Genomic DNA, 24,469 nt, shown 5'->3' with positions numbered 1-24,469 from the left:
TCCGATCTCCTTTGGGGCTTTCGCCCAAATGACAGATTAACGTTCGCACCGGTATATATAGAGAAAACGGCCCTTAAGTAAACAAACGACGGCCCTTAAGTAAACAAACCGTTGCGGGGGTCCCAAACCGACCAATCAGATTGCAGAGAAAAGTAAACAAAAAAATCAACCGACCAATCAGATTGCAGAGAAAAGTAAACAAAAAATCAACCGACCAATCAGAATGCAGAAAAATTGACCAATCAGATGGAAGAAAAATGTAAGGATATATATGCGGACGTGTTAGTAAAATAATGAAAAAACACCGTTTAAAAATGAAGAAAATAACGCTTTTTTATAGCATTTGAAATAGTATCTGTTAAAGAAAGAATAATATATAAATATAAGTGAGAATATATTATATATTCAATTGATTAATATAATATTATTTTTTTGTTTGAAAATGTTGTGGGAAGAAGTGTTAGATGATGCGTTATATGAAGCCACACATTATTATTATTCCGAAATTCGTGGTGATTCTTCATCAACGAAAAATCTTTTCAATGTGACGAATGAATTTACTTTACCTTTTGTAGATTTTAGAAAAAGTGTGACTCGAAATATGTTGAAGAGAGATTCTATAATTCATTTACAATCTATGTTAATTCCCACTAATTTATCTTTAATGGAAAAGGAAGAAGAAAGAACAAACGATCCGTGGATTCAAAAGGTGAAAGATTATTATAATAATAATAATTATGAATTTTATTCTCGAATCGGATTGAATGAGGAACCGGTTATATTAGATTGGATTACAGAAAAGGTGTGTATTGTACATGGATGGGATGTAAAAGTTATAGATTTACGAGAAGATGTGCGAAGAAAACCTAATATATATCATAGTATTGTACAGTTAGTGAATGACGAATATTTGAAAAGGAACGATGATGATAATGTATTTATGAAAAGAACATTTATGAATGATGGTGCAAAGTGGCTTAAGTGGGATGATTTACGAAGTGATATTGATAAAAATTGGTGGAACATGAATTTTCCGTCGATTCCGAATTCGTATTTACCGTTTAAATTTTGGAATGGCTCTTTTTGTAGTGGAATATCTGCTAGTCCGTTGAGAAATGAAAGTTACATAACAAGAGAAAGAAATTTTTGCGAGATGGTGACGGATAAAAACAGAGCAGAGATTAATATTAAAATGCGAGGATTAAGACCGCAAAATTTCTTTTGGTATGATGTAATGCCGAAGGGGAAAGATGTGCGAATAGTAAACGAACCTGAAAGTGATAAATACGATGTGAAGAAAACATATATTCATAATCAATATTATTTTCCGCTTCCAAATCCATTACCCACTACAACACCTGAAGTTGTAAAAAGCATAATGGATTTTAGTTTTATTCCTACTCATTCTCAGGCTGCTATATATAAAGTATTTCCGTTTCATCAATATATCAGTTTCCAATATGACGAAAAAATAAGTATGTACGATAATCTTCATAATTTTGCTCGACAAGGATATGAAAAGTATGTGAATGGGGAATATGTTTTAAGAGATCCCTCTGAATATCATAATTTACCATTTCTGTTTTTTGTGGAACATGATAAGAATCCAAAAGACACTAACGTTTTAGATATGATTGATCCTGATCGAAGAAAATTTACATATCTCTTTTCGATAAGAATCCAACCTCGAGATTCGGATGAATTTAAAAAAAGCGGTGATGTAAACGAAATTAAAATCACTGTTCGTGTTTCTAATATTGGTCACGTGTTTGGTGAAGATCCTAAAACCGGTTATTCGTATCCTATATTTGTTCCAACACCGTTTGCAAGATTTTTTGAAGAAATTATTCAAAGATCAATAAATCCGACTGGTGTAAAATATTATTATAAGTTTGATAAAAATAAACATTTAACCGATATGAGGTATTGGTTTGGAAATAATGTTATTCATGAAGGTCATAATGCCGGAAGACCTAACGAATGTTTGTCAATTGAAACCATGTATGATTATTTATACGGTGAAGACAACGATCGAATTAAAGATAAACAAGTGGAAATAGAGACATTATTACAAGAGTGGCAACATATGTTGTATCCGGATAAGACGTATTGGAAATATATGCCTTGTTTTCCTCCTCGTATTCAAGACTTTTTATTCGGAATGTCGTGTATAAGATTGAAGAACAATAGAGTTGAGAACAAAGCGGATTATTCGTATTTAGAAGTGTCGGCGAATAAGGATACTATTGTATCACATTTAACTATTCCATGGTTTCAAACAACAGAACAGAGTATATTTCCTATACGATCACCACAAATATTGGATTATTTTAAACAAGGATTAATGGATGGAAAAACTAATATGGTGTTAAATGGATTAAGTTTTGAAGATTATAAGAATAATATATATTTGAAAGTAATGTGTAAAGATCGTTGGACTCCGCAATGGAGTGAAAAAGATAATTTAAAATGGTGTCCTCCGTTATATGATGATATTTCATTAGAATCTATTGATAAAAGTGTTGTGTATAATATAATTGAATTTCTTAAAAATCCAGTGGGAAATTTTAAATACTCATTAAAGTATAATGATGACTATGTTTCATTATTAAATGGAGATTTTAAATCAGTTAAATTTAAACCGTACATGAATGATAAAAAGAACAATTTGGAAGTGTGGTTATATTGTGAACAAATAAAAGAAAGTTATTCTTCTTCAGTGAAATTACCTTTGGTATGTTTAGGTTTGTGGAGAAAAGAAATTCCTACTAAAAATAAAACGAATTATTATCGTTGGTGTCAAGGACAAAAGAATATATTAACGGATGATGCTATTCAACAACTTACATTTTATTCCACTGATATATATCAACAACCGCTTGTTCAAAGAAGATATGACGGTACTATTATTGATAATTGGAAAGAAAGCTATCCTATTAGAGGAGTGCATTTAATACTATATCAGCCTAGAGATGAAAGAATTAAAAATAAAAAATTGACAAATGTGTTTGAAACTATGATTATTCATCGCGATGATAATAGTTTGCAAAACGAGAGTAACCCTTTTTCATTGAGATTATCGAATTCAGTAGTTAATGAAATTCAACAAAGAAATATAAATAAAAAATATTATCGTTGCGTTATAACTCACATTTATTTTTTTCCAACCGAAGCTCTTAATTTTCCTTCTGAAGATGATCGTTGGGTGCATGTCACATTTAATATGGCGGAGAAATGTGATGTTTATTTAAACAATATAAAGGTTGAACATGTAGTGGCGTCGTTTGATTTAAATCAATATTTAGTTAAAGGTGATAAAAGAACAAACATTTCATTGTTAAACAATTATCAACCTCTTTTAGAAGGACAAATGCGTTATTTTCAAGTAAAAGACACGGTTGATTTTTTATCATTTAGTTGTACATTATTGAATTCAAAAAATGAAAAATTAGTATATAATTATCCTATCGATCCAATATTTGTGTTACAATGGATGCCAGTGGTTTGAAAGATGTTTTTATTTTACATAAGAAATGGAATGGAGAAGACAATAATGAAAGTAGTGAAGTCAATCCTTTTTTGTTGGGAGTGGAGATGGAATCTATAAGCGAATGTTTGCAAAGATATGCCGAAAATAAAGTGAGATGTTTCGTTAAGCAAATATTTTTTATGCCGAATAACGTTTTGAATTTTCCTCACGAAGACGATAAAATGGTACATGTTCAGTTTGAAAATGCATTATCTCAAATGGTTTTTTTAAATAACAAACTTGTTGAAAATATCGTTTGTTCTTTTGATATGAATGAATATTTTGAAAGAGAGGGTTATATTCATGTTACGAACAACAATAGAAATCCTCAACTTGACGGCGTAACGAGAACGTTTATTTTAAATCGAATAACGTCGCTTCAAAAAATAAAATGCACGTTATTAAATTCGAATAAAGAACCGTTAATTTTCGAAGATGATAAATTTAAACCGCTATTTATTGTTGAAGTTGAAGTTATTAATAAAAAATGAGTCATATTAAAGCGTATGCTAATAGATTTATTGTAAAATCGAAAAAATCTCACGATGAGATTCGACATATATATAATGAGATAAATAATCAAAAAATGAGACAAATAAATGGTTATTTACAACAAATTAAAGAAGAAAATAAAAAAGAAATGAATGAAAGAATAAAAGAAATGAACGATAAACTCGAATCGTTAAAAAAAGAGAAAGAGAAAGAGAAAGACAGTTGTACTAATGAAGAAAATAAACAACGTAAAAGAAAAACAAAGATGCGAAATGAAAAACGAAATAATGATGACGCAAGTGAAGATGAGAACTATGAAAGTGAAGACGAAGTGCGAAAAGATAAAAAGAGATCTCGAAAAAGTATATTGTGTAACGTATGTTTAGAAAATGTCGAAGCTGTAAATGTTGAGGGTATGTGTAGAACGTGCGCTTTGAGAACCGTTGTTTGTAAAAGACCCGATAAAAATCGAAAAAAAGAATGGTTACAAAAAGGTTATAAGAAAGCATTGAAAGACGTTAAAAAGCAAAAAAAAGACGTGTTTAAAAGCGATTCTGAAAGCGATTCTAATTGATGTATATTCTTAATTAAAAAAATATATAAAGAGTTTGTTAATGTTGTATTGTTTATTTATAAAAAATGTCAACAGAAAGTAAGTTACGTAAAAGGAATTTGGAAGATCGTTATAGTCCTAACGATAATCCTGCTACTCTTGAAGAAAGTTTAATTAATACAAAAGAAGAAGGAGATTTATTAAAACAAGCTCTTTCAGGAAAATTATCTAAAGAATGGCAAGAAAGATTGAGTGAAAAATGGACTGGTTTTAATACAACAGGAGTTCAAGAAGAAATAATAAAGTCTACTACGCAAATAATCTATCCTAATAATAACACAACTCGTGATATAAAACTTCGTTTCGAATGGGAGGCTGTCGATCATATAAAATTGAGTGAAATATGTCTTGCTTTTAAATTGCGAATATTAAAAAATGTAAATAGTAATACATCTTTTAATATGACAGATGGACATGCTGATGATGCATTAATGAAAAGGTTTTGTTTGCGGGAAGATTTCATATTTTATTGGATAAAAGGAATTAAATTGTTTACAAATTTGGCGAAAAATCAAGAACATTGTAGCAATAATTTTGTTCCGTCAGAATTTTTGTCTCGTATGAAAGCGTTAACTTATAAGAAAAATTACAAAAAAAAGTATCGTGAAACGAATTTAGATCAGCAAATGGGTAGTGTTAGTTATGGCGATAAAGATGTAAAAGAATTTTATGCTAAACATCCAACAGTAGCAGAAAGTAAAGGTACAAATGCTAATATTCGTGCGCTTACTGGTGATGCTCCTGTTTATCAAACAATTTTGTGTGATAGATATAACAAAAAAGCATGCGGTAACGGAATGTATTTTCTTATACCTTTAAAGCTATTGAATGAAATATTTGAAATAGATGAATATATTGGAAGAAAGAAATTCGCATTGGAAATATATCTTGAAAATAAATACGAAAAATTGATGGAACATATATTTCCTGTTACTGATGGAGATGTTACAAGTTTGGCTAATATTGGTTTAAAAATGGAAGATCCGTGTTTGTATATGTTAAATCACAAAATAAATCCTACGTTGGTTGTGGAAAAAACGGCTTTGATGATGTCTACTCCAGATAAACCTTATACATTATTTCGTATGCAGCATTTGGAAACAATTGATAATGTGGTTAATAATAGAAATGAGTTTACTATTGACATGGGAAATAATAAAGTTTCTAATTGGTTGGGAAATACAATTATTATTTCTTGTTATCGAAAAGATCAATTGGAACATCAAAATAAAAATTGTATGACATTGCGTGATATGTCTACAGGAGTTATATCACAAGTAACGTTTTCAAATTGCAGACGAAGTTATGATAGTAATCCGGGTGATGTGATTCAATTCGATATGAGAGATTTTTTAACACGTTGTCAAGTGTATCGTATGTACGCAAGTTGGCACAATGGCGGACTTTCTTCAACGTCAAATATTGATAATTTAGTATCTGCTTTTCATGATCAAAACGATACTTTTATTCCAAGCATGCGCGAATATTTTAATCCAGAATACAATTTCGATCAACCATTAGTGTTTGATATGACGAGTGATTATAATTCTGTTCAAAACGCTCCTCCTCAAATTATGACAGGAAGTAGCGCTTTTCAAATTACGTTAAAATTTCATGAAAATTTTACTGGTCAGGTAACAATTGGCGTGTATGTACCAACGGAATATATTCAAAATGGAACGGGTTTGCACGAAGAAATAACATATTCACCTAACTCGTTAAAAGCTAGTTAAAAAGATGATATATTTTGAGTAATTTATTATATAAAACGAAAAAATATAAAAAAATCAACTATTATAATGTATCGACGACGACGACGAGTACGCAGAAATAAAAACAGAAAACAACGAGGGAGAGGTGAAAAAATTCAAAAACTTATTCGATTGGGAAAGATTGCCGGTGATCAGTTTTTATCTTCAACATATGGAAAAAAAGCATTAGATTGGGCGGTAGCACGAAGAAGTCAATTAATATAGAACGATGATTAACAATTCGCGAGAAAAATATACACGAAGAAAACAAATATCAAAACAAAAAAGATATAAAAAACGAAGAAGAAGAAGAAACATACAAAGAGGTGGTTTACCTTTTCTTATCGCACCGATTATAGCGGCCATTGCAGCTAAAGCAGCTGTTGCGGGTAAAGCAGCGGCGGCGGCAGCTATTGCTACGAAAGCAGCTTTAGCCGCCAAAGCAGGAGCGATTGCAATTGGAACGGCAAAAGCAGCAGCAAGTGGAGCGATAAGCGCTGGTGTTGGTCAAGGTGTGAAAACAATAATTGAGAATAATAAATAAAAAAAAATGTTATTTTTAATTAAAAAAGAATATATGTTATAAAATAGTATTATTCGTTGTGTTTTCTTTTTCTCGATTGTTTAAAAATAGCAGCATATTTCATCGAGTGAGAGGTTACATTAAAATGAAATAATGTTCGTTGATCAATTGAAAACATACCATTTCGTAACTGATGTTCAAAATCAAAATAACCTCGTTGTTTATCAACATATCTTTTCATTTGCTCTTCTTCATCTATCAAACCACTATCGATTAAGCTTCGTAAACGAATCAGCTTATCTTCTAATTTAGCAATCTTATTATGTACCCAGTTTAAAATTGTATCAGCTTTAATAGTAAGCGAAAATGCTTTTTCAATCTTTTCCACCTTCATATCCGATGTTAGTTTAATAGTAATGTTATTATTTAATAGATGTGATTCGTTTAAATCAGACATAAATTTTTCCAAAAACGAAGTATAACACACAAGAGTCATTTTTGATACCTGTTTCGTTTGATTCACGTTAGATAAAGATTAAAATGAAAAAAAAATCATTTAATTTATATTTTAGTAACAATGTAACAGGTGAATCAATAAATAGAATATCACTATGACAGCGATGAATAATATTGATTAGGAACAAATAAAAAGTGTACAAAAGAAAGACAGGTGAAAAAACAAAACGATGTTGTTAATAGTAACAATGAATAATATTGTTTAGGAACAAATTAAATGTGTACAAAAGAAAAGTGACGTAATAAACAGGTGAAAAAATAATCGATGGTGTTATATAAATATAACGCGTGTAATATTAAAGCGTTGTTATTGATTAGGAACAAATAATAAAAACAGGTGAAATAACAAACAAAACCTATATAAGACGATGATAAAGTTTAGTTGATAGCATTCGATAAATGGTTAACAACATTTAATGAAACCAAAAATGGAAATATTTAATGAAAATATGCGAAAACGAAAAATTAACGATGATGATGATGAAAATGATGACGTATTTAAAGACGAAATGAAAAAATCAAATATTACTCAAGAAATGAACGCTAATCAAGAAACTAAAGAGAGTAAAGTAGAAAAACAAATTAAAACAAAGCAAATTGAAAATGTAATGATAAAATATTGTAAATGTATTAATATATTTTGTTTTTGTAATATTGATATAGAATATAAAAAAATGTAAAATGTTTTTTTAGATGCAAAATAATAATGTTTGTTTATGTTCCAAGTCGATTATTGAAGATAAAGTTAAAACTGTAGAGCGATATCGTAAATTGATTAAGGAAACGATAAAAGATATTTTGCAATGTGAATTATGCGAAGAAGTGTGGTTAAAAAAAGACAATATTGTATATGAATGTGAATGTTGTAAAATATATATATGTAAAAGTGAAAATTGTCAAGAAGAACATCAATGGAGAAATGATTTTGATTGGCGACAATTTGAATTTGACGATATATAATTTTGAATTTGACGATATATAATTACAACGTTTTTTTTTTAGATAAAAAAAAATGAATACGTTATTAAGTGGTGATGAAATGATCAAGAAAATAAAACGTTTGAAGAAGAAAGTAAAGTCGTTGAAATACGAAAGGTATTTGCTGAATAGAGAAGTCACAGATTTGTTATGCGAAAACGAAAATCTAATTGATAAAAACGAACAATATAAAATTACTTTGGCTAAACTAAAAAAAAATGTATTTGTATTAAAAAAAGAAAACAGACTCATGAAGACAATAAAAAAATAATGTAAATATTTATAACAATGTTAATAATCGTTTATCTTCTTCTGAAATGTCATTTTCTCTTGCTATATCTGTTAATCTTTTTTGTAACGAAATCATTTTTTCGTTTTCTTTTAAAGTGTTGATCGAATCGTTTAACCAATAGTACGGTAATTTGTTTAAATCGTTTTCATGTAAAAACGTCGAGTTTTGAATGTTTTGTTCTGTTCTTAACCAATCAAATTGTTTAAGTAGAGCTTTGTTTTCGTTGTGTTGCAAAATATTAACTTCATTTTGAAAAACGCGAACAGGGTTGAAGTCGAAAGACGAGGACGGTGAATCGAGTAAGTACATTTCTTCTTCTTCTTTACCTTCTATATCGTGTAAAAAAGCACGTTTAGCTATTACGTCACAATATTGCAAAAAAACATTTCTAATAAAGTTTTTAAATTGAAAAATTAAACGACGATCAAAAACGGTGTTTTCTTGAAAGTGTGAAGCCAATATTTGTTTGAAATAAGACAGGTCAATATTTTGTTTGATTTTTTCAAAATGTTGAAAGAAAAGCGAAGCGAAATAAGCACACCACCCACCACATAAAACAGTATTGTATTTTTGATAAATCAATCGATTGTACGAAATGGTAAGATTTTGTATGTTGTTTTCCAACGAATAGCATTTGATAAATTGAGAAAAATAATAAAATTGTGTGTTTGATTTTAAATCTTTTTTAGAATCTTGCAAAGTCGTGTCGATTTCGTTGTAATTAACAGATAAACTATCGATGTAGGAGTTTGTATTTATCAAACTTGCATTTTCAAAAAGAACGTTGCAAGTTAAAAAAGACAGAGGAATTTGCTGATCGAAACTTTGTTTACCAAAGCTGTCAAAACAAAACAGATGATCTTTATCTATTCTCATTAACATTCGCCAATGTTCACCTTTTTTATATGATGGATCACTGTTATATATAATAAAGCATCCTTTTCTGTTAAAATTTTTACTCAAATACGAATAATCAAATGCATTTTGTATTTCATCCAACGAATATACACCCAAATAATAATCGTTAAATAACGGTTCTGAAGTGAAATAATCGTGCAACGCTTTGTTTGTCACCATATTTTTATTGTTTATATAATATATTTTATTTTTTTTCTAGTATAAATAATATATTTTCATATAAAAATGATGCGCACCATTAATGAGAATACAACAGAACAAATGAATAAAGGTAAGCGTTTATTTTTTTATTTTGACACTATAATAATTCATATTCAACCTTTTTTTTAAATAGTATATAAATGGAAGAAAATATTTTATAAAATATTTTAAAAAAAATGGCTATTATAAAGTATAAACCGAGGCGAATTATTGATGATGACGATGATGATGATGTTGATTTTAAAATAGTTTCTTCAGTGCCTGTTAATAATTCTTTGCCGGTAAAAAAGCATAAAAAAAAATGGAGTAAAAAAAATTTTGGAAAAAGAAAAATTGAATGTAAAAAATTGAAATTTTGCAAAAGAAAGACAAATTCGAGATATACTAATAATGCGATGAATAACAAATTAAATAGAGTCGGAAAAAGAATTGTAAAGTGGGTTTTAACGAAACGAAAATGACACATTTTTTTTTTCAAAAGTAGAACTGCGAAGAAGATGGTGGTTGATGGATATGGAATCGATACAAATTTCGAAAAATCATGCTTGTATTAGAGAAATATCATTAACAAGAATGTGCGATCCTTTTGGATACATGTTAAATATTCACACCGTCCCCTGTATTGATTATGATTATCTTTCATCTAAATATCGAAACGCATTTGAATATTGTTGCAAGTTTATTCACAAATTACCGTTTTATCCTAAACTCAATTTGTTAAATAATAATAATTCACTATTTACAACGACCAAAGTAATATTGTGTAAAGATGTTGACGAATTTCTAATGAAACACATTGGTAAAAATGACGTTGTGTTATATAAAGGTGGAATTCTCGAAAAACGATTTTGTGAAAGAAACAATGTTTTATCCTACAATATCGAATTGTTAGGAGTGCCTAAAGTCGAACACATCGTATCACCTTTTAAATACGGACATTGTGGCGGACATATAGATGATGGCGAACTTAGTCATTGCCCATCTGTTGAAATTATGTCATTTAATTATTATTTGTGTAATTATTGTATGGAAGAATTACTTAAATTGAGAAATATATTACAATAACGAAATGATTTTTTTTATGATGAGTTTTTTTAGATAATAACGAAGAGGAACCAATGGAAATTGATGAACCGATGGAAATTGAACAGAAAAAAATAAAACAAGAAGAAAATCAAGAAGAACCAATGGAAATTGATTAAAACAATGTATTTCATTTAATAAAAAAAAATATAATTTTATTACATTTTAGATTTGATTTTCTTATAAATATATCGTCCTAATAAGGCTCCGCCAAGCAGTGGTAAAGCGAGTGGCAGTCCTCCGCGTTGCTTTTTTTTTTTGTGTTTTTTCATTTCGTTATTGATAGCACGATGAACGATATTTCGAATTTTCTTTTGCTTTTTTTTTAAACCGGATCCTCGATATTCTTTCATGTATTTTCTTTCGCTGTTTCCTCCTCGATAAGTGCGAAACGTAGTATAAGTAGACATTTTTTTTTGCTAAAGTTCTACGTGATTGAGATAATTCTTTTTATAATCTTCGTAGTTGTCAAAATAACGGTCTTCATTGTTTAATGTAATAGGATATAAATCTTCTCTGCGAACGAGGTATTTTCTTTTATCAATCGTATGTTCGATAAAATAGCGATGAGTAGGAGCGTAAAAATTATCCAATTGATTTTTGTTTGTCGCTACTTTGGTTATTTTGTAAACATCGTTTTTATTCCAATACGATTCGGTTCGCGTCGAAGGTTTGCTAAACGTGTCTTGATCGAGAGCTTTTGTTTGTCTTCGATAACACAACGTTCCCACGGATAACGGTTTTAAAATCGGTTTCTTTTCTTTTTCTATTCTACTCGTATTGTTATATTTCCATTGCGCTTTTCTCTTCTTTTGCGCTGATACACGATCCTTCATTCGCATTACTTTACTTTCGTCAGTGTTTGCATCTAATTGAACAGGTGAGAAACCGCTATACGAACAAGGAGTAGAATTGATGACGTCTTGCAATTCTTCAATATACGCGTCCCAATTTTTTTTCACGTTAAGTTGTTCGCTCATTTTTAAACGTCTTATTAGAGTCTTTAGAGTATAAATAGCTCTTTCTGCACGGTACGCATGACCCGTCTTGCTTGAAAAATGAACGACGTCGTTTTTTTTACACCAATTTTTAAATTGAGAATTGAAAAATTCTCCTCCTTTATCCGTTTGCAAACGAACGCGTTTGTCAAACACTCTTTCTATTCCTTCAAACATGTTTTCAAAAGCTTTTGTTACGGTAGAAGGTTTTTTGTTTAGACAGCTTCGCAAATATATCTTTCTCGAAACGCCGTCGATCATCACCAAACAATATTTAGGTCTAAATATTCTCCTGTCGACGTTAAACGTTCTCATATCTGCCAAATCGGCATGAAAATACGTTCTAGGTTCGTTATACCTGTCCATGTCTGTTTCGTACGAATATGGTTTTCTCGGAGCTTCGCTTTTATCAAAATCTGTTTTGGTTTTTATTTTTTTAGTCGTTGACCAAGCTTTTAACATTTCTTTGAGCGAAACAAATTCGTTTTGCGTTTTTAATACATCGCTCAACAAAACAAGCAATTTTTCGTCTGTTTCGTTTTTAATTTGTTTCGCATCGCTCAAGTAACGATATATTTTATCACGTCGAGTTAAAATAAACAATTTGCTTTTAATGTTTGTTTTCCATCGCTCCACAAGTTCTTGCACGTTAGTTAGCGTTGCCATGATCGTGCGATCGAGTGTTGTATATTTTAGGTTGAGTAATCAAATCCACGTTTACTTTCGATAATTCTTTAAAAATATATCTCGTATATTGTTTTTCTTCGTCGATTGAATCGTTTTCGAACAACTTAAAAAAAGTTCTCAAATAAATAGGCAAATTTTTTGTTTTGGAAGTCAAAACAGAACCCATTACCAAAAACATGATGAAACGAGCAAACACGCCAAATATTCCGTGTGTTGTGTCGCATAAAGAAGCGTTAAAATCGAACAAAAACCTATCGACGAGTTTATCCTTCAACACGTTCGTATGATACGTTTGAAACACTTCGATTGCCTCTTCATCGGTTCTAAACGGTAACTCTTTATCAAATACAAAACTCTGATAAAGCAACGGTAAAAATTCGTCCCATTGGTTGATTTTTGCAAAATCCGAAAAATTCTCGATAGCCTTTAACAACGGCTCGTGTTCTTTTATAACGTACTCTTGGTGCTTTTCTACAAACTCGCTCATTATCGTTGTTAACTTTTTAGATTGACGATCAAATTTGGCGTAACGAATTAATAACAAGCGTTCCCATGCTATCAAATTCCTTTCTACGTTCTTAAAAAAACGTTTGGCTATTGTTCCCGTTTGAGTAGGCGATTCGCCGAGCCACGATTTGTCGAGCAAACCGCGCATGATAGGATAATAAGGATCGTCTTGCAAATCTCTTTGTACTGTAACGTGTTCCAGTTCGACGTTGCTTTTTTTAAAGTTAACGTTGTCAGCTTTTATTTCCATCTTCCAAATTTTCGAAAACGAAAACGAATCGTCGACAAGCGATATTCCTCCCGTAACCGAACGAATCACGTTTTGATAAAACAAAATTTTATCTCTGTCTTCGAGTCTAGTTTCGTTTGGTTTGTTTTTGTTAGTAAGATGATCGTATAGCTTTTTTAAATTTTCGCTTGTCTTTCGCACGTTGTTGCCGTATTCGATGAAAATATTCAAATCGTTTAATCGAGGTTGAGTTGTTTCTTTAGGATGACGCACTTCCATGGTGAAGCTGTGTACACCGCTCCATCCTATAGTGACCGGAGTTTGACACATTCGTTCTAAAAACTCACGTTCGTATTCGTGTTCGTAACGCGAGTCGGGAAACAGCAAACGACCTTTAAATTCGCTAAAACGTAACAAATAGTCGTCTTTGTGCATTTGATCGATAAATTTTGTTTTTTCTTCTTCTTCTTCTACACGCGCTTTTTTTTGCACCGAAGGGGAATAATTCGACACGGTCTCGCTTATACCGCTCAAGCTCGAACTCGTTAAACGATAATTCGCACCTCTTTGCGAACGAAGCAAACGAGACAATTCCATTTGTCTCACACGATCCGAAAACGCGTTGGTGTAATTGCGTTTTACAAGTTGACCAAACAAATTGCCGTTTCTTCCCGTTTGTTCCCACGTTTCCCATAAAGCGTTATCGCTTACGGCTACGGTTTCGTTTTGCATGACGTTTTGCAATTTCATGTCTGACATCGCCATGCGATTGTATTCTTGTTCGTTTCTCATGCGATAAGTAAAAGGATCTTGGTTTAAATTTTGAAACAATAGTTTTGAAGGTAAATTTTCAAACGCGATTTGGTTTTCCTCTCGTTTTCGTTCTCGATCTTCGTTGTCATTTTCAACTCCATCTTTATCGTTGTCGTTATCGTTAGCATCCGCGTCTTTTACAAAAAGACGCTGTCTTTGCCACACGTTTTCTCTCATGTTTTTTAACAAATCAAAAACGGAATTTAAGTTCATTTTTTTTTTTTTTATTTCATATAATCGATATCAAATTTTAATCTTAACAAATCTATAATACAAGTTTTTTTTTTCTTCGCAAGACACGACACGTACTTGGTTGCATGAACGTTTATTTGTTGCAAGTATTTATGGAAATCGTTTGAATTGAAATATTCTTTTAACACCGTTATGTTTTCGCAAACAAACGCTTTTATCGATTCGTTTTTGTCCTTTTGTTTCCTTCCCGAAAACGCGTATTCGTCGGGATACGGATACAAATGCGTTTTTATAAATTCTTTTATCGACGATGCGACGTTTTCTTTAAAACATTTAGCAAACATTCGTTTTTCTTCTTCGCTCATCAATTCGCATTTGCCAAACTGAACAGGATTGTAATGTTTTATCATGTGCAACAACAAAAATTCAATTTCGTTTCGATCGAAATTTTTACGCTGTTTCACGTTCGGTATATGATACATGGCTCTCAATTTGAGTTTGATTCTCGTGTTTTGTCTTTTTAATTTTTTTTTGTCGATTTTTACAATCTGTTGTTGTTGTTGTTGTTGTTGTTGTTGTTGTTGTTGTTCTTCCTCTTTAAACGATAAATAAGCGTTTAATTCTTCAAACCACAATTCGTCGTACGTTTGTTCAAAAATGTTTGTTTTTTCTTTTTCTTGCTCAATTTCCGTCAACCAATTGTCGTTATCGAAATCTTGTTTCAAACTATTGTTCGTCATCGTCATCGTCGTCATCGTCATCGCCATCTTCGACTCGTTTTATTCGTTTGAGCAAAGCGTTTGCTCGTTTGATTATCAGTCTTCTCTTTCTTTCTTTTCTTTCTTGTCGTCGTTGCTGTCGTTTTTGAAAAAGAATCGTTTCGTCGTCGTTGCACGCTTTTGTATGTTTTTTTTCATCGTCAATCGGGGGGTTAGATCTTTTTAATTCAGGAGGTTCGTTATAACACGATTTTAAATAAAAGTGTTGATTGCGATCTTTAACTTTGACGTACGGAAAAGCTTGAAAAGAAACTAGTTTTTTAGCGACGCTCATGCTCGAATAATCGAAATCGCATTCACCTTTAGCGTCTACGGGTACAAACACTTCTTGTCGCGCAGGATTGTCTAACGAACTTCTCAATCGGGCCACGCTGCTATTTTTTCGAAAAAAAGCCAAATGTTTTCCCTCTTTTGTTTTATCGTCTAACAAATCGACTATGGGATGTTTCAATCTGCTTCCGCCAGACGGAAACTCGTTACGAAACATGGCGTGAATAGCCGAACACGCGTTAAACGCGATGACCAATTTATAATGAACTTGTAAATTTTGCCAATGAATCGAATGATTGGGAACGCTATGAAAAACAGTCATGGTACCTAAACCGTGATGCGAACCGCTAGAACACAGCGTTAAATATTGTTCGCTTTTTACACACAAAGGACTTATATCGTCAAAAAGAATCAACGTTTTGATGTGTCTTTTTTTGTTGTTTTGCACGCCGAACGCTTCCAAACTCAAAGAAGAAATTCGCAATATTTCTTGATCTAATCGTTCCACGCTGTCTACGATGGTCAAATACACGGCTCGAATGCGATTGAAATCGGAACTCGCGATGGAACGCCAAGCTTCGAGTTGAGACGGCGAAGTTTGTCTGCTTTGCAAAACAAAAAGCATTTCCGCGTGAGGATATTTACCAGATTTGATCAGGTTCAAAGCCAAAGTCGTTTTTCCGCAATTGGTAGGACCCAACAAAATGGTGTTTTCAGGATAAACGTCTAAACGAGGTTCGAATATGAGATGTTTGGCCTTTTGTTTCTTTTCCAACGATCCATCGCTTCGTTCGGTATAACACGGTTCAAAACCTTTCTCTTTTAACAAACGAAACAAAAAATCTTTTTTTTTTTTATCATTTTCCTCTTCTTCTTCTTCTTCTTCTTCTTCTTCTTGCACTCGTTCATTTTCATTTTCGTCTTCTTGTTGTTGATGTTGTTGTTGTTGTTGTTGTTGTTGTCGCTGTTGTTCATCTTCTTCTTCACCATGTCGATTTTCAAAATAATTTTCTCTTTCTTTTATTCTACGAATCATTTCAAGAGTCATTTCGTTCATCATTTTTTTTTTTTTTTTTAATAATCTATATTACACACGTCGTTATATATATAAAAAAAAAAAAATTAAAAAAAAAAAAAACAACGTTTCTTTTATTTTCTTTACAAACGTTTGTTTCTTTTAAAATGAGGAAGGGTGTGCTGTTCGATCATCGTGCGTCTATTTCGATAAACTAACCATTCGTTTACGATCTTTTCTTCGCACGCTTTTAACGTCGCGATGTGTTCGTCGCTGCACATTTTTTGCAAATCGCCTTTGCAACTCTTGTTCAAATCTCGAACGGGTTTTAAACGATAATGATCGCGTATTTCTCCCATCACGCCGTCGTTAAAAATGTAAAGTTTGCTGTTGATGTTTTTAGCAAAGTCGAGCGTGTTTTCTATAATGCGAATTCCGTTTACGTTGCTTTGCATGCGATTTTGCAACACTCTCTTTTTTTTTTCCGCACCGTCCCCATCGCCGTCGCCGTCATCGATTTTGCAAACGTAATCTTCGAAACAAAGCGCCGTTTTGTTCATGCCTTTGGCCGTAATTTTTTCGCTTTTGTCGCGAGTTTTAAAATTGATTTTTTTCAAAGAATAACACTTGGGAGCTAAAGCCACGGCTTCTTGTATGTACCACGGCGAAGGCACTTCTTCTTGAAAATAATCGGCTTCTTTGGCATGACTGTCGTCGTAACGATAATCGTTCTTGTCCAAATTGCTGTAGTCTAACCATCGTCTAGTATCGGGATTTTCGTAAATACGTCTGTCTATATAGTCTCTAAATCGTTCCGCATCGTTGACGTACGAATAATGGTTAACAGCCACACCGTACGAATCCGTATCGGCCAATAACAATTGAACGTCGCATTCGGGCAACGCTTGTTGAAAACTCCAACGAAAACGATTGATTTGATTTTTGGCCAACGACAAAACGGTAGCGGCTGTCAATCTCAAAGACTTCATTTTTTGTTTTCTCTTTTCGCGAACGACCAAAAAAACGCATTCGTTCAAATTGCCGTCCTCTTCTCCAAACACCCATTCCAACACGTGTTTTTCTTCTTCTTCATCGTCGTCGACACCACCCCCGCTACGACAACGATAAGGCGGAGCCAAACAAACGATCGATTTGCTGTCGCGAACGAGGCATTCTCTCAAATATTCTTTGTAATAATCGTCGTAAGTGTAATCGGGAGTGACGTACGTTCCGTCTAAACGCACGCGATGAGCAAAAGTATCCAATTTGTATTTTTCGACAGGTTCGCGAATCAAATCGCCACTGTCGTCTACGAACAAATACAAGAATCGCGGGTCGATCATTTCCGTCGCTTCTTTCGTCGTAAATCCTTCGCTATCGTCGCACAGCATTTCGATCACTCTTCGCGTGCGAGCTATCGTTCGTTGCAACGTTTTTTCTTGATGGTTCACGTGCATGCTAGTGTTGTGTTTAGCGGCGTCTTGACAAAGCCAACCGTAATGTCCGTTGGTGCAGAGCTTGCAATTTTCGGCCGTAATCTTGTCTCCTCGCAAAATGGCTTCTTGTCTGCGAGCAATGTTGTTTTTCACCATGTCTCTCGCCAACGGAAAAGTCCAACACGGCACCACGTAATAAATTTTGTTCAATCGGCAACCCCAACGTTCGATCAAGTCCAACAAGCACGGAAAATATTCCACCGTGTCGTGCGCCGACAAACGAAAAACCAACTTGGGCGTTTTGTTCAAAGGCAACGTGTACGTTCCGTTTCTCAACTTTTTTCTCGTTCTTTCGATTTCGTAAGGACTCAATTCTTCGGGAACGGTTTCGCGCTTTTCGATCATGGGCGAATAACCTCCCATCGCGTCTTGGTATTCTTCTTTCATCTCCACGTTGGCGTACACCAAACACGTTTTGCCGAATCCGTTTTGAGAAAAATCGCCGTATTTCTCTTTTATCTGCTCCAACGTCGCGCACGAATAATCCATTTCGCCCGCTTGAAATATCAGGGGTTGCAACTGCGCTCGAGCGTATTGTCCGTTTTCGTCGTACATTTTCACGCATTGTCGATACGAAGGCAGTTTGGCGATCGGATAATCGTCCGTGTCGGCAGCATATTTGCATATTCCGTTGGTCGCCATTCCGCCTTTGAGCATTTTTTCGATCGTTTCGTGGTGTTCGAGCGATTGAGGAAAACGAATGGAAATTCCGCTGTTGACGGAATTGAACAGGCTGGCAAATTTAAAAACGGAAACCACCTTCATCATGTGATAGCCCGTGTTTTCGAACATCTTGTTGTCAAAATCGATCAGCACGGCTCCCAAACTCGTAGTGTCCATCGCGGCGTACAATTTCAACAGAGGTCTCAACGTTTTCAGCTTTAAAAGTTCCCACATTCGTTTCGCGTTGACGTAAGCGGGTTCTATTCTTTTCATTTCGTCTTCTTTCGTTTTGCTTTTGCTCAAATAGTTTTCCGCAAACGCGTCTAACGACGGACAGCGTTCGTATTCGAGATCCAAACGTTCGTCGTTAATGTGTTGATAGGGAAACACCGTTTTTTTGTTCAACAACGAGCGCAGTTCTTTCGTTTCGTTTTCGTTCAAATCGTCCGGAAGAAGGTTTTCTTCTTCTTTCAAAAACGCCATCATGTTTTCTCGCACTTCGGCTTGCAACGTTTCTCCGAGCATGGAAGTGGCGGAATCCAAAGATTGGTTCAATATTTTCAAACTGTCCAACACTCGCACCGTGTTGTCGAACGAATAAAGCGAGATTTTCGAAGAGCTCTTGGCGATCGCAAACAGTTTGTCTTCCAACGAAACGTGTCGACACGTCTCTTTGTATTTTTCTTCTTCTTCTTCGTCTTCTTCTTTTTTGCTCTTGTTGTTGTTGTTGTTGTTGTTGTTGTTGTTGCGCCCGTTGTTTTCGTCGTCTTCTTCGTCACCGCGAGGCATTTTAAAAAAGCTAAAACAGCTGCCGAACGAACAGTTCAAGTTCAACACTTGATTGTCGAACCACGAATTGTGCGCGTACACGTTTATAACGGGATCCAGCTCGATTCGAGCGCCGTAACTCATGTTGCAGCTGTTGTGAGCCAAACCGATCGTTTTCCCCGTCCAATGACAGTGATCCACCACGACGTGATCTTCGAACAATCTCATCAGCTTGTCGTGTTGCGCGGCGTACGCTTTGCTCAGCGCCTCGTTACCGCCGTACATTATTTCTCTCGTTCCCGGTTTTCTACCGTCCCCGCACAGTTGATAAGCTCTGCTCAGCATCACGTTGAAAAAAACGTCGTATTCGGGTCGCGAGTCGCCGTACGCTTTCACCATTTCGATCCAAGGGTGTCTTCTTTTTTTCAAGCTTTCGTAAATCGTCTTCAAACGACTGCCCCCGTTACGACTGCAGTCTTCGCCGTCGTTTTCCAAACGTTCGTTGGTCATCCGTTCGTAAAACGGCAACAAAAGGTTCCACGTTTTTTCGGGGTTTCGGGGTTCGTCGGCGAACAGTTCGAGATCGAACACCTCCGCGTCCGTGGCGTCGGCTTTTTCTTCGAAACACTCTTCCAACACGCTCAAACAACGATACAATCGTGCCGGTTCGAACAAAGCCTCTTTCGTCGATTCGTAATCTTTGCCCACCAACCATTTTTGAGTGCTCGACAGCAGATCGTTCGTCATGTCCATGCGAGTCACGCCTTTAAACAACCATCGCTTGACGTTTTCTCTTTTGAAGACGTTGTTGTTGTTGTTGTTGTTGTTGTCGTTGTTGCGGTCGCTAGCATCCGCGTCGTGGGGAATATCGATCGACGGATCCGCCTCCGGGTCGCGAAGCGACCCGGAGGTGGGGCCTGCTGGCCCCATGCCGCCGCCGCCGCCGCCGCCGATCCCAAGGCATCAGCAGCAACAGCGCCTTCATCGCCAGCAGCAGCAGCAGCGGGAGCGGGAAACAGAGGCGATTTCTTTCGACGAACGTTCAAATCCAGTTCTTGTCTGCAGACGGTACAACGTTTGTTCAGCTTTTCGTCGTTCCGCAGCGACCGTCGTTCTTCGGCGCTCATTCTCAGCTCGGTGTGAAGCGGTTTCAACACGTCGATCATGTATCGCTGCACGCTCTTGGCGATCGTCACCATGTCGAAGCATCTCAAATCGGAAAAGTCGCCTCCTTTTTCGTAAAGACACTCTTCGAACGCGGCTCGTCGTTCGAGTCTCAACCAAGGATGACGCATCTCCGCAGGCAGTTTGCTCAACGGGCAACGAGACATGCTCTCTTCGGTGTTTTCGTAATACCAAGTCACCGCCGTGCGACGTTCGCCAAACAACGATCGAGCCAAAGGCGGATGGGTGCAAAACAGCGAAAACGTGTGACAAAAGTACTTTTGAGAACCCAACTCTCTCGTGGTGGGAGTCGTTTTTTCGCGCGAGCTTTTCACCAGTTCCGTTTCCGTGTCGAACGTCATGAAAAACGGAGGAGCCGCTCTGGAGCTGCCCAGAAAAGACTCGCTTTCTCCGTAGTAGCCGTGTTTGGAAAAAGCGAACTGAGTCTTGGCGTAAAACCCTTCGCACAGCGGCGAGTGATTGCTCAAATGAGTGAAAAACAACGAACACTTTTCGCACTGCTGCATCTTTTGCAAACGAGCGGTCGACTTTTCGTAATAAAAACAGTGTCGCAGCGTCAACATGGAACAAGCGTGCAACCGTTCTCCTTCGCCTTCGCCTCTTTCGTCTTCTTCTTCTTCTCTCAAAAAAATCTTCAACGTGTTTCTGTTTTGCAAACGAACGTTGGCTGCCTCTCGTTCTTCTCGCGTCGAAAACCTTTTGTGTTTGTCTCGTTCTTCGGAAAGACACTTTCTGCTTTCGAACAAGCACTTGATAAACGCTTTCGTTTTTCTGACGCCTTTTCTCTTGAAACTCTTCATGTAATAAATCGCGTTGTTGTTTTTTTCGCGATACGTCCACACTTGCACGTTGCGATCGAGAAAATAGTCGTCGTACGCGAAATCCATACACGTTTCGCGCAACCTTTCCAAAGTCACGAACGGTTTTTTGAGCTTCGTCAACGCCGCTCTTTGAACTTCGATTTGTTTTTCGGTCAGTCCTTCTTCCAACAGCTCGTAAAATTCGCTTTCTTCTTCAATGTCGCAGTTTTCGATATCGTCGTCGTCGATACCGTCTTCGTCACCGCCGACAACGCTCGAAGCGTAACGCGTTTTTAAAAACGATTTCCACTTTTCTAACGAATCCACGTTCAGCTTGCTCAACGTTAACGAAACGACCATCGCGGCGTAAAAACACAATCCTTCTCCGAACAACGGCGAATAGTCCAAAAAAGTTTGCTCTTTTTTCCACGCGTCAAATTCGCCGTTTTTGTTGTTCTTGTTGTAAAATCGACGCGTCTTTACGGTAGCGGCGGCGGTAGCGGGAACGTCGCCAGAAGCGTTACCACCACCACCACCACCACCGCGTTGCCACGGTCCGACAATTTCCCATCGATTTTGTTCCGCTTCGAGTGCGAGGTTTTTTTCGCATCTCTTTTGTCGCGCTCTTTCGTTTCGTTTCTCTCTTTTGTTTTTCGACTCTTCTTCGGTCGAGGCTGCTTCGTCTTTTCGTCTTTTGTTTCGTCGTCTTTCGTTGACTTTTTCCCTTTTCGTTTTCAGCTCTTCTTCGGTCGAGGTTTCTTTGTCTTTTCGTCTTTTGTTTCGCTGTCTCTCGTTGTCTTTTTCCCTTTTCGTTTTCAGTTCTTCTTCGGTCGAGGTTTCTTTGTCTTTTCGTCTTTTGTTTCGTTTTCTTTCGTTGTCTTTTTCCCTTTTGATTTTCAGTTCTTCTTCGCTCATCGGATGCGCTCTTTTTAAACCGCCGATCGTCGTCAGTTGTTTCATCACTTTCATTCGTTGTTGTTGTTGTTGCTGTCGAACATAAGACACGGCTTCGAAACGAAGCATGCACAACACGCTCCAACCGCTCTTTTTCATTCCTATCGATACGGCGCTTTTTTCCAACATTTTTTTTTGATGATTCTTCATCGAAATATCGTACGACAACACGTTTACCAAATACACGGGACTTTTGTATTCTAGCAAACGAATCTGATAATATTCGTCGTCCACGTCGTATTCCACACCCAAGCAATAAGCCATCGTAACGTTGTATTCGACGTAATACGTTTTGTTAAAACACGACAAACGATTCGGTTCCAAAAAAGTCTTTTCGTAAAACGTTTTAATCATGTCCTTTATTTTTTTTTCGATCGAATCGATCGTTTCAGAAGCTTCGTCGATAACGGCTTCGTTGACTATTTCGCCGTCAACAAAAACGCGTTTCGATTCGTACACCATTCTGTTTAACACGTCTTCGTTTTTAAACTCTTTTCTTTTGAATTTCATTGTTTTTTTTTATTTCTCTGAAAAAAAAAAACCCCCCAATACATTGCAAAAAAAAAAAAAAAAGACACACAACAACAACAAAAAAAAAAAATCAACAGTTTTTGTAAAAATCCGTCACTTTACGATTTTGTTGCGGATAACCGATCGCGTTTCCTAAATACAATCCTTTTATATCTCTAACGCGCGACAAAGCTGTATACAATTGTCCCGGCGCAAATTGATACGAGGAAAACACCACCAATTTGTCAAACGTACAACCTTGAGCTTTGTGAACGGTCATCGCATAAGCTAAAATAAGCGGATAGTTTGTTCGACTAGAAACCACCGTTTCGCCTTCGTAATGTCTTTCTTCGATTTTTTCGATTGCGCTCGTTTGATTTTCGTTGTCGAATCTAACGTACACGCAACGTTCGTCTATTTTAGTTATCGTTCCCAACGAACCGTTGTGCAAGCGTTCGTTCAAATTTTTAACCAACATCACCATGGCTCCCACTTTTACTTCCAATTTTTGAGGTAACTGAAAAGAATAACCTCGAGCGTTGTAATCGGTGCTCGTAAACACGTGAGTTTTTTCGTTTTTGATCAAACTCAACATGTATCGATTGTGAACGTTGCATTCGGCGTTTTTAAAATAGAGTCGAGGCACGTTCAAAGGCAATTCCTCTTCGTAACGCGAATTGAAAAACCGCAAAGTTTTGCTCGACACCGTTCCGACGCGAATTTCGCTAAGCGCTTTTGCAAACGTTTCGTCTTTTTGTCGTCTCGACGTTTTCAATTCCACTTTTACAAAGTTCGCTTCTTTCCAAGTTTCGCTTTCAAAACAATATTTTCCGCTCACCGGTGATATTTGAAAAAAATCTCCGCTCACGATCAGTTGCACTCCTCCAAACGGTTTATCGTTTCCTCTCGCCGCTTTCACCGAACAGTTTAAACGATCGAAATAACTTCCGTCTAGCATGCTTATTTCGTCGACGAACAACACTTCCAATTTTTTCCACGTTTCTTTTGCGATTTCGTTCATTTGTTTTTTAAACCCTCCGTTTCCGTCACCGATTCCTATCCCGCCTAACGAATGCAACGTGCTTCCGTCTTCAAACAAGCTAGCGGCTATTCCAGTGCTCGCCGTCATGCGACATTCCGTTCCGATCGATTTTAAATAACGATAGCATTTTCGAATCATATAACTTTTACCACAACCGCCGCTTCCTGTTAAAAAAACGTTTTTTTTAGCATCTACGTTTTTCATAAATACACTTTCTTCTTCTTCTTTTTCTTCTTCTTCTCGATGCTGTTGTTGCATTTTATTCGACATTTTTTTTTTTCTTTATTATAAAAAAAAAAAATCGATAGCTTTTTTTTTATAGGTTTTTTAGTTGTTGGTTCAGCTGTTCCGTGATGTCATATCGATATTGATTTAAACTTTAAACTTTAAACAATGTTTTTATTATAAACGTTCCTTTGTCAATACGTGACGTATCTCTGACGTAACTATTAAAGTGTGCAGTTGTCATGACGTTACGCTAATATTGGTTTAAACTTTGCCCTATAAACATTGTTTTTATTGTAAATGCAACCGTTTATTTAATCACCTGTTTAAACCGATTTACCGTATAAATACGACGTTTTTTTTCGATAAAAAATCATTCGAAACCAAAGCGATCAAGAAGCAACAACTCTCATCATCAAGAAAAAAAAAAAAATGTCGAA

The 24,469-nt window shown here is 35.5% G+C and overlaps 2 protein-coding genes across 2 annotated transcripts; one reads left to right on the top strand and one right to left on the bottom strand.

Annotated features, from left to right (window-relative positions):
* Positions 1-573: 573 nt before the first annotated feature.
* Positions 574-3,508, top strand: LOC149876796 (uncharacterized). The gene is made up of 2 exons (XM_090075105.1): positions 574-709; positions 786-3,508. The coding sequence occupies exon 2, from the start codon at positions 941-943 to the stop codon at positions 3,506-3,508; it is 2,568 nt and encodes an 855-aa protein (XP_089931231.1). The 5' UTR covers positions 574-709; positions 786-940.
* Positions 3,509-22,853: 19,345 nt separating this feature from the next.
* LOC149876795 (ATP-dependent DNA helicase PIF1-like) lies at positions 22,854-23,942 on the bottom strand. Its single transcript, XM_090075104.1, has one exon. It carries the CDS (start codon positions 23,940-23,942, stop codon positions 22,854-22,856), a length of 1,089 nt encoding a protein of 362 aa, XP_089931230.1.
* Positions 23,943-24,469: the final 527 nt, after the last annotated feature.

This window comes from Hydra viridissima, unplaced genomic scaffold (genome assembly GCF_058129835.1).
Source record: "Hydra viridissima isolate aposymbiotic clone 2 unplaced genomic scaffold, HvirCarnegie_v1 scaffold_18, whole genome shotgun sequence".
Classification (NCBI taxonomy): domain Eukaryota; kingdom Metazoa; phylum Cnidaria; class Hydrozoa; order Anthoathecata; family Hydridae; genus Hydra; species Hydra viridissima.
The sequence above is the reverse complement of the archived record's forward strand: the minus strand, read 5'-3'. Positions and strand labels throughout refer to the sequence as shown.

Coding starts and splice junctions, on each gene's coding strand:
- LOC149876796 (XM_090075105.1), top strand. CDS start 941: ATGAAAAGAACATTTATGAATGATGGTGCAAAGTGGCTTAAGTGGGAT.
- LOC149876795 (XM_090075104.1), bottom strand. CDS start 23,942: ATGATTCGAAAATGCTATCGTTATTTAAAATCGATCGGAACGGAATGT.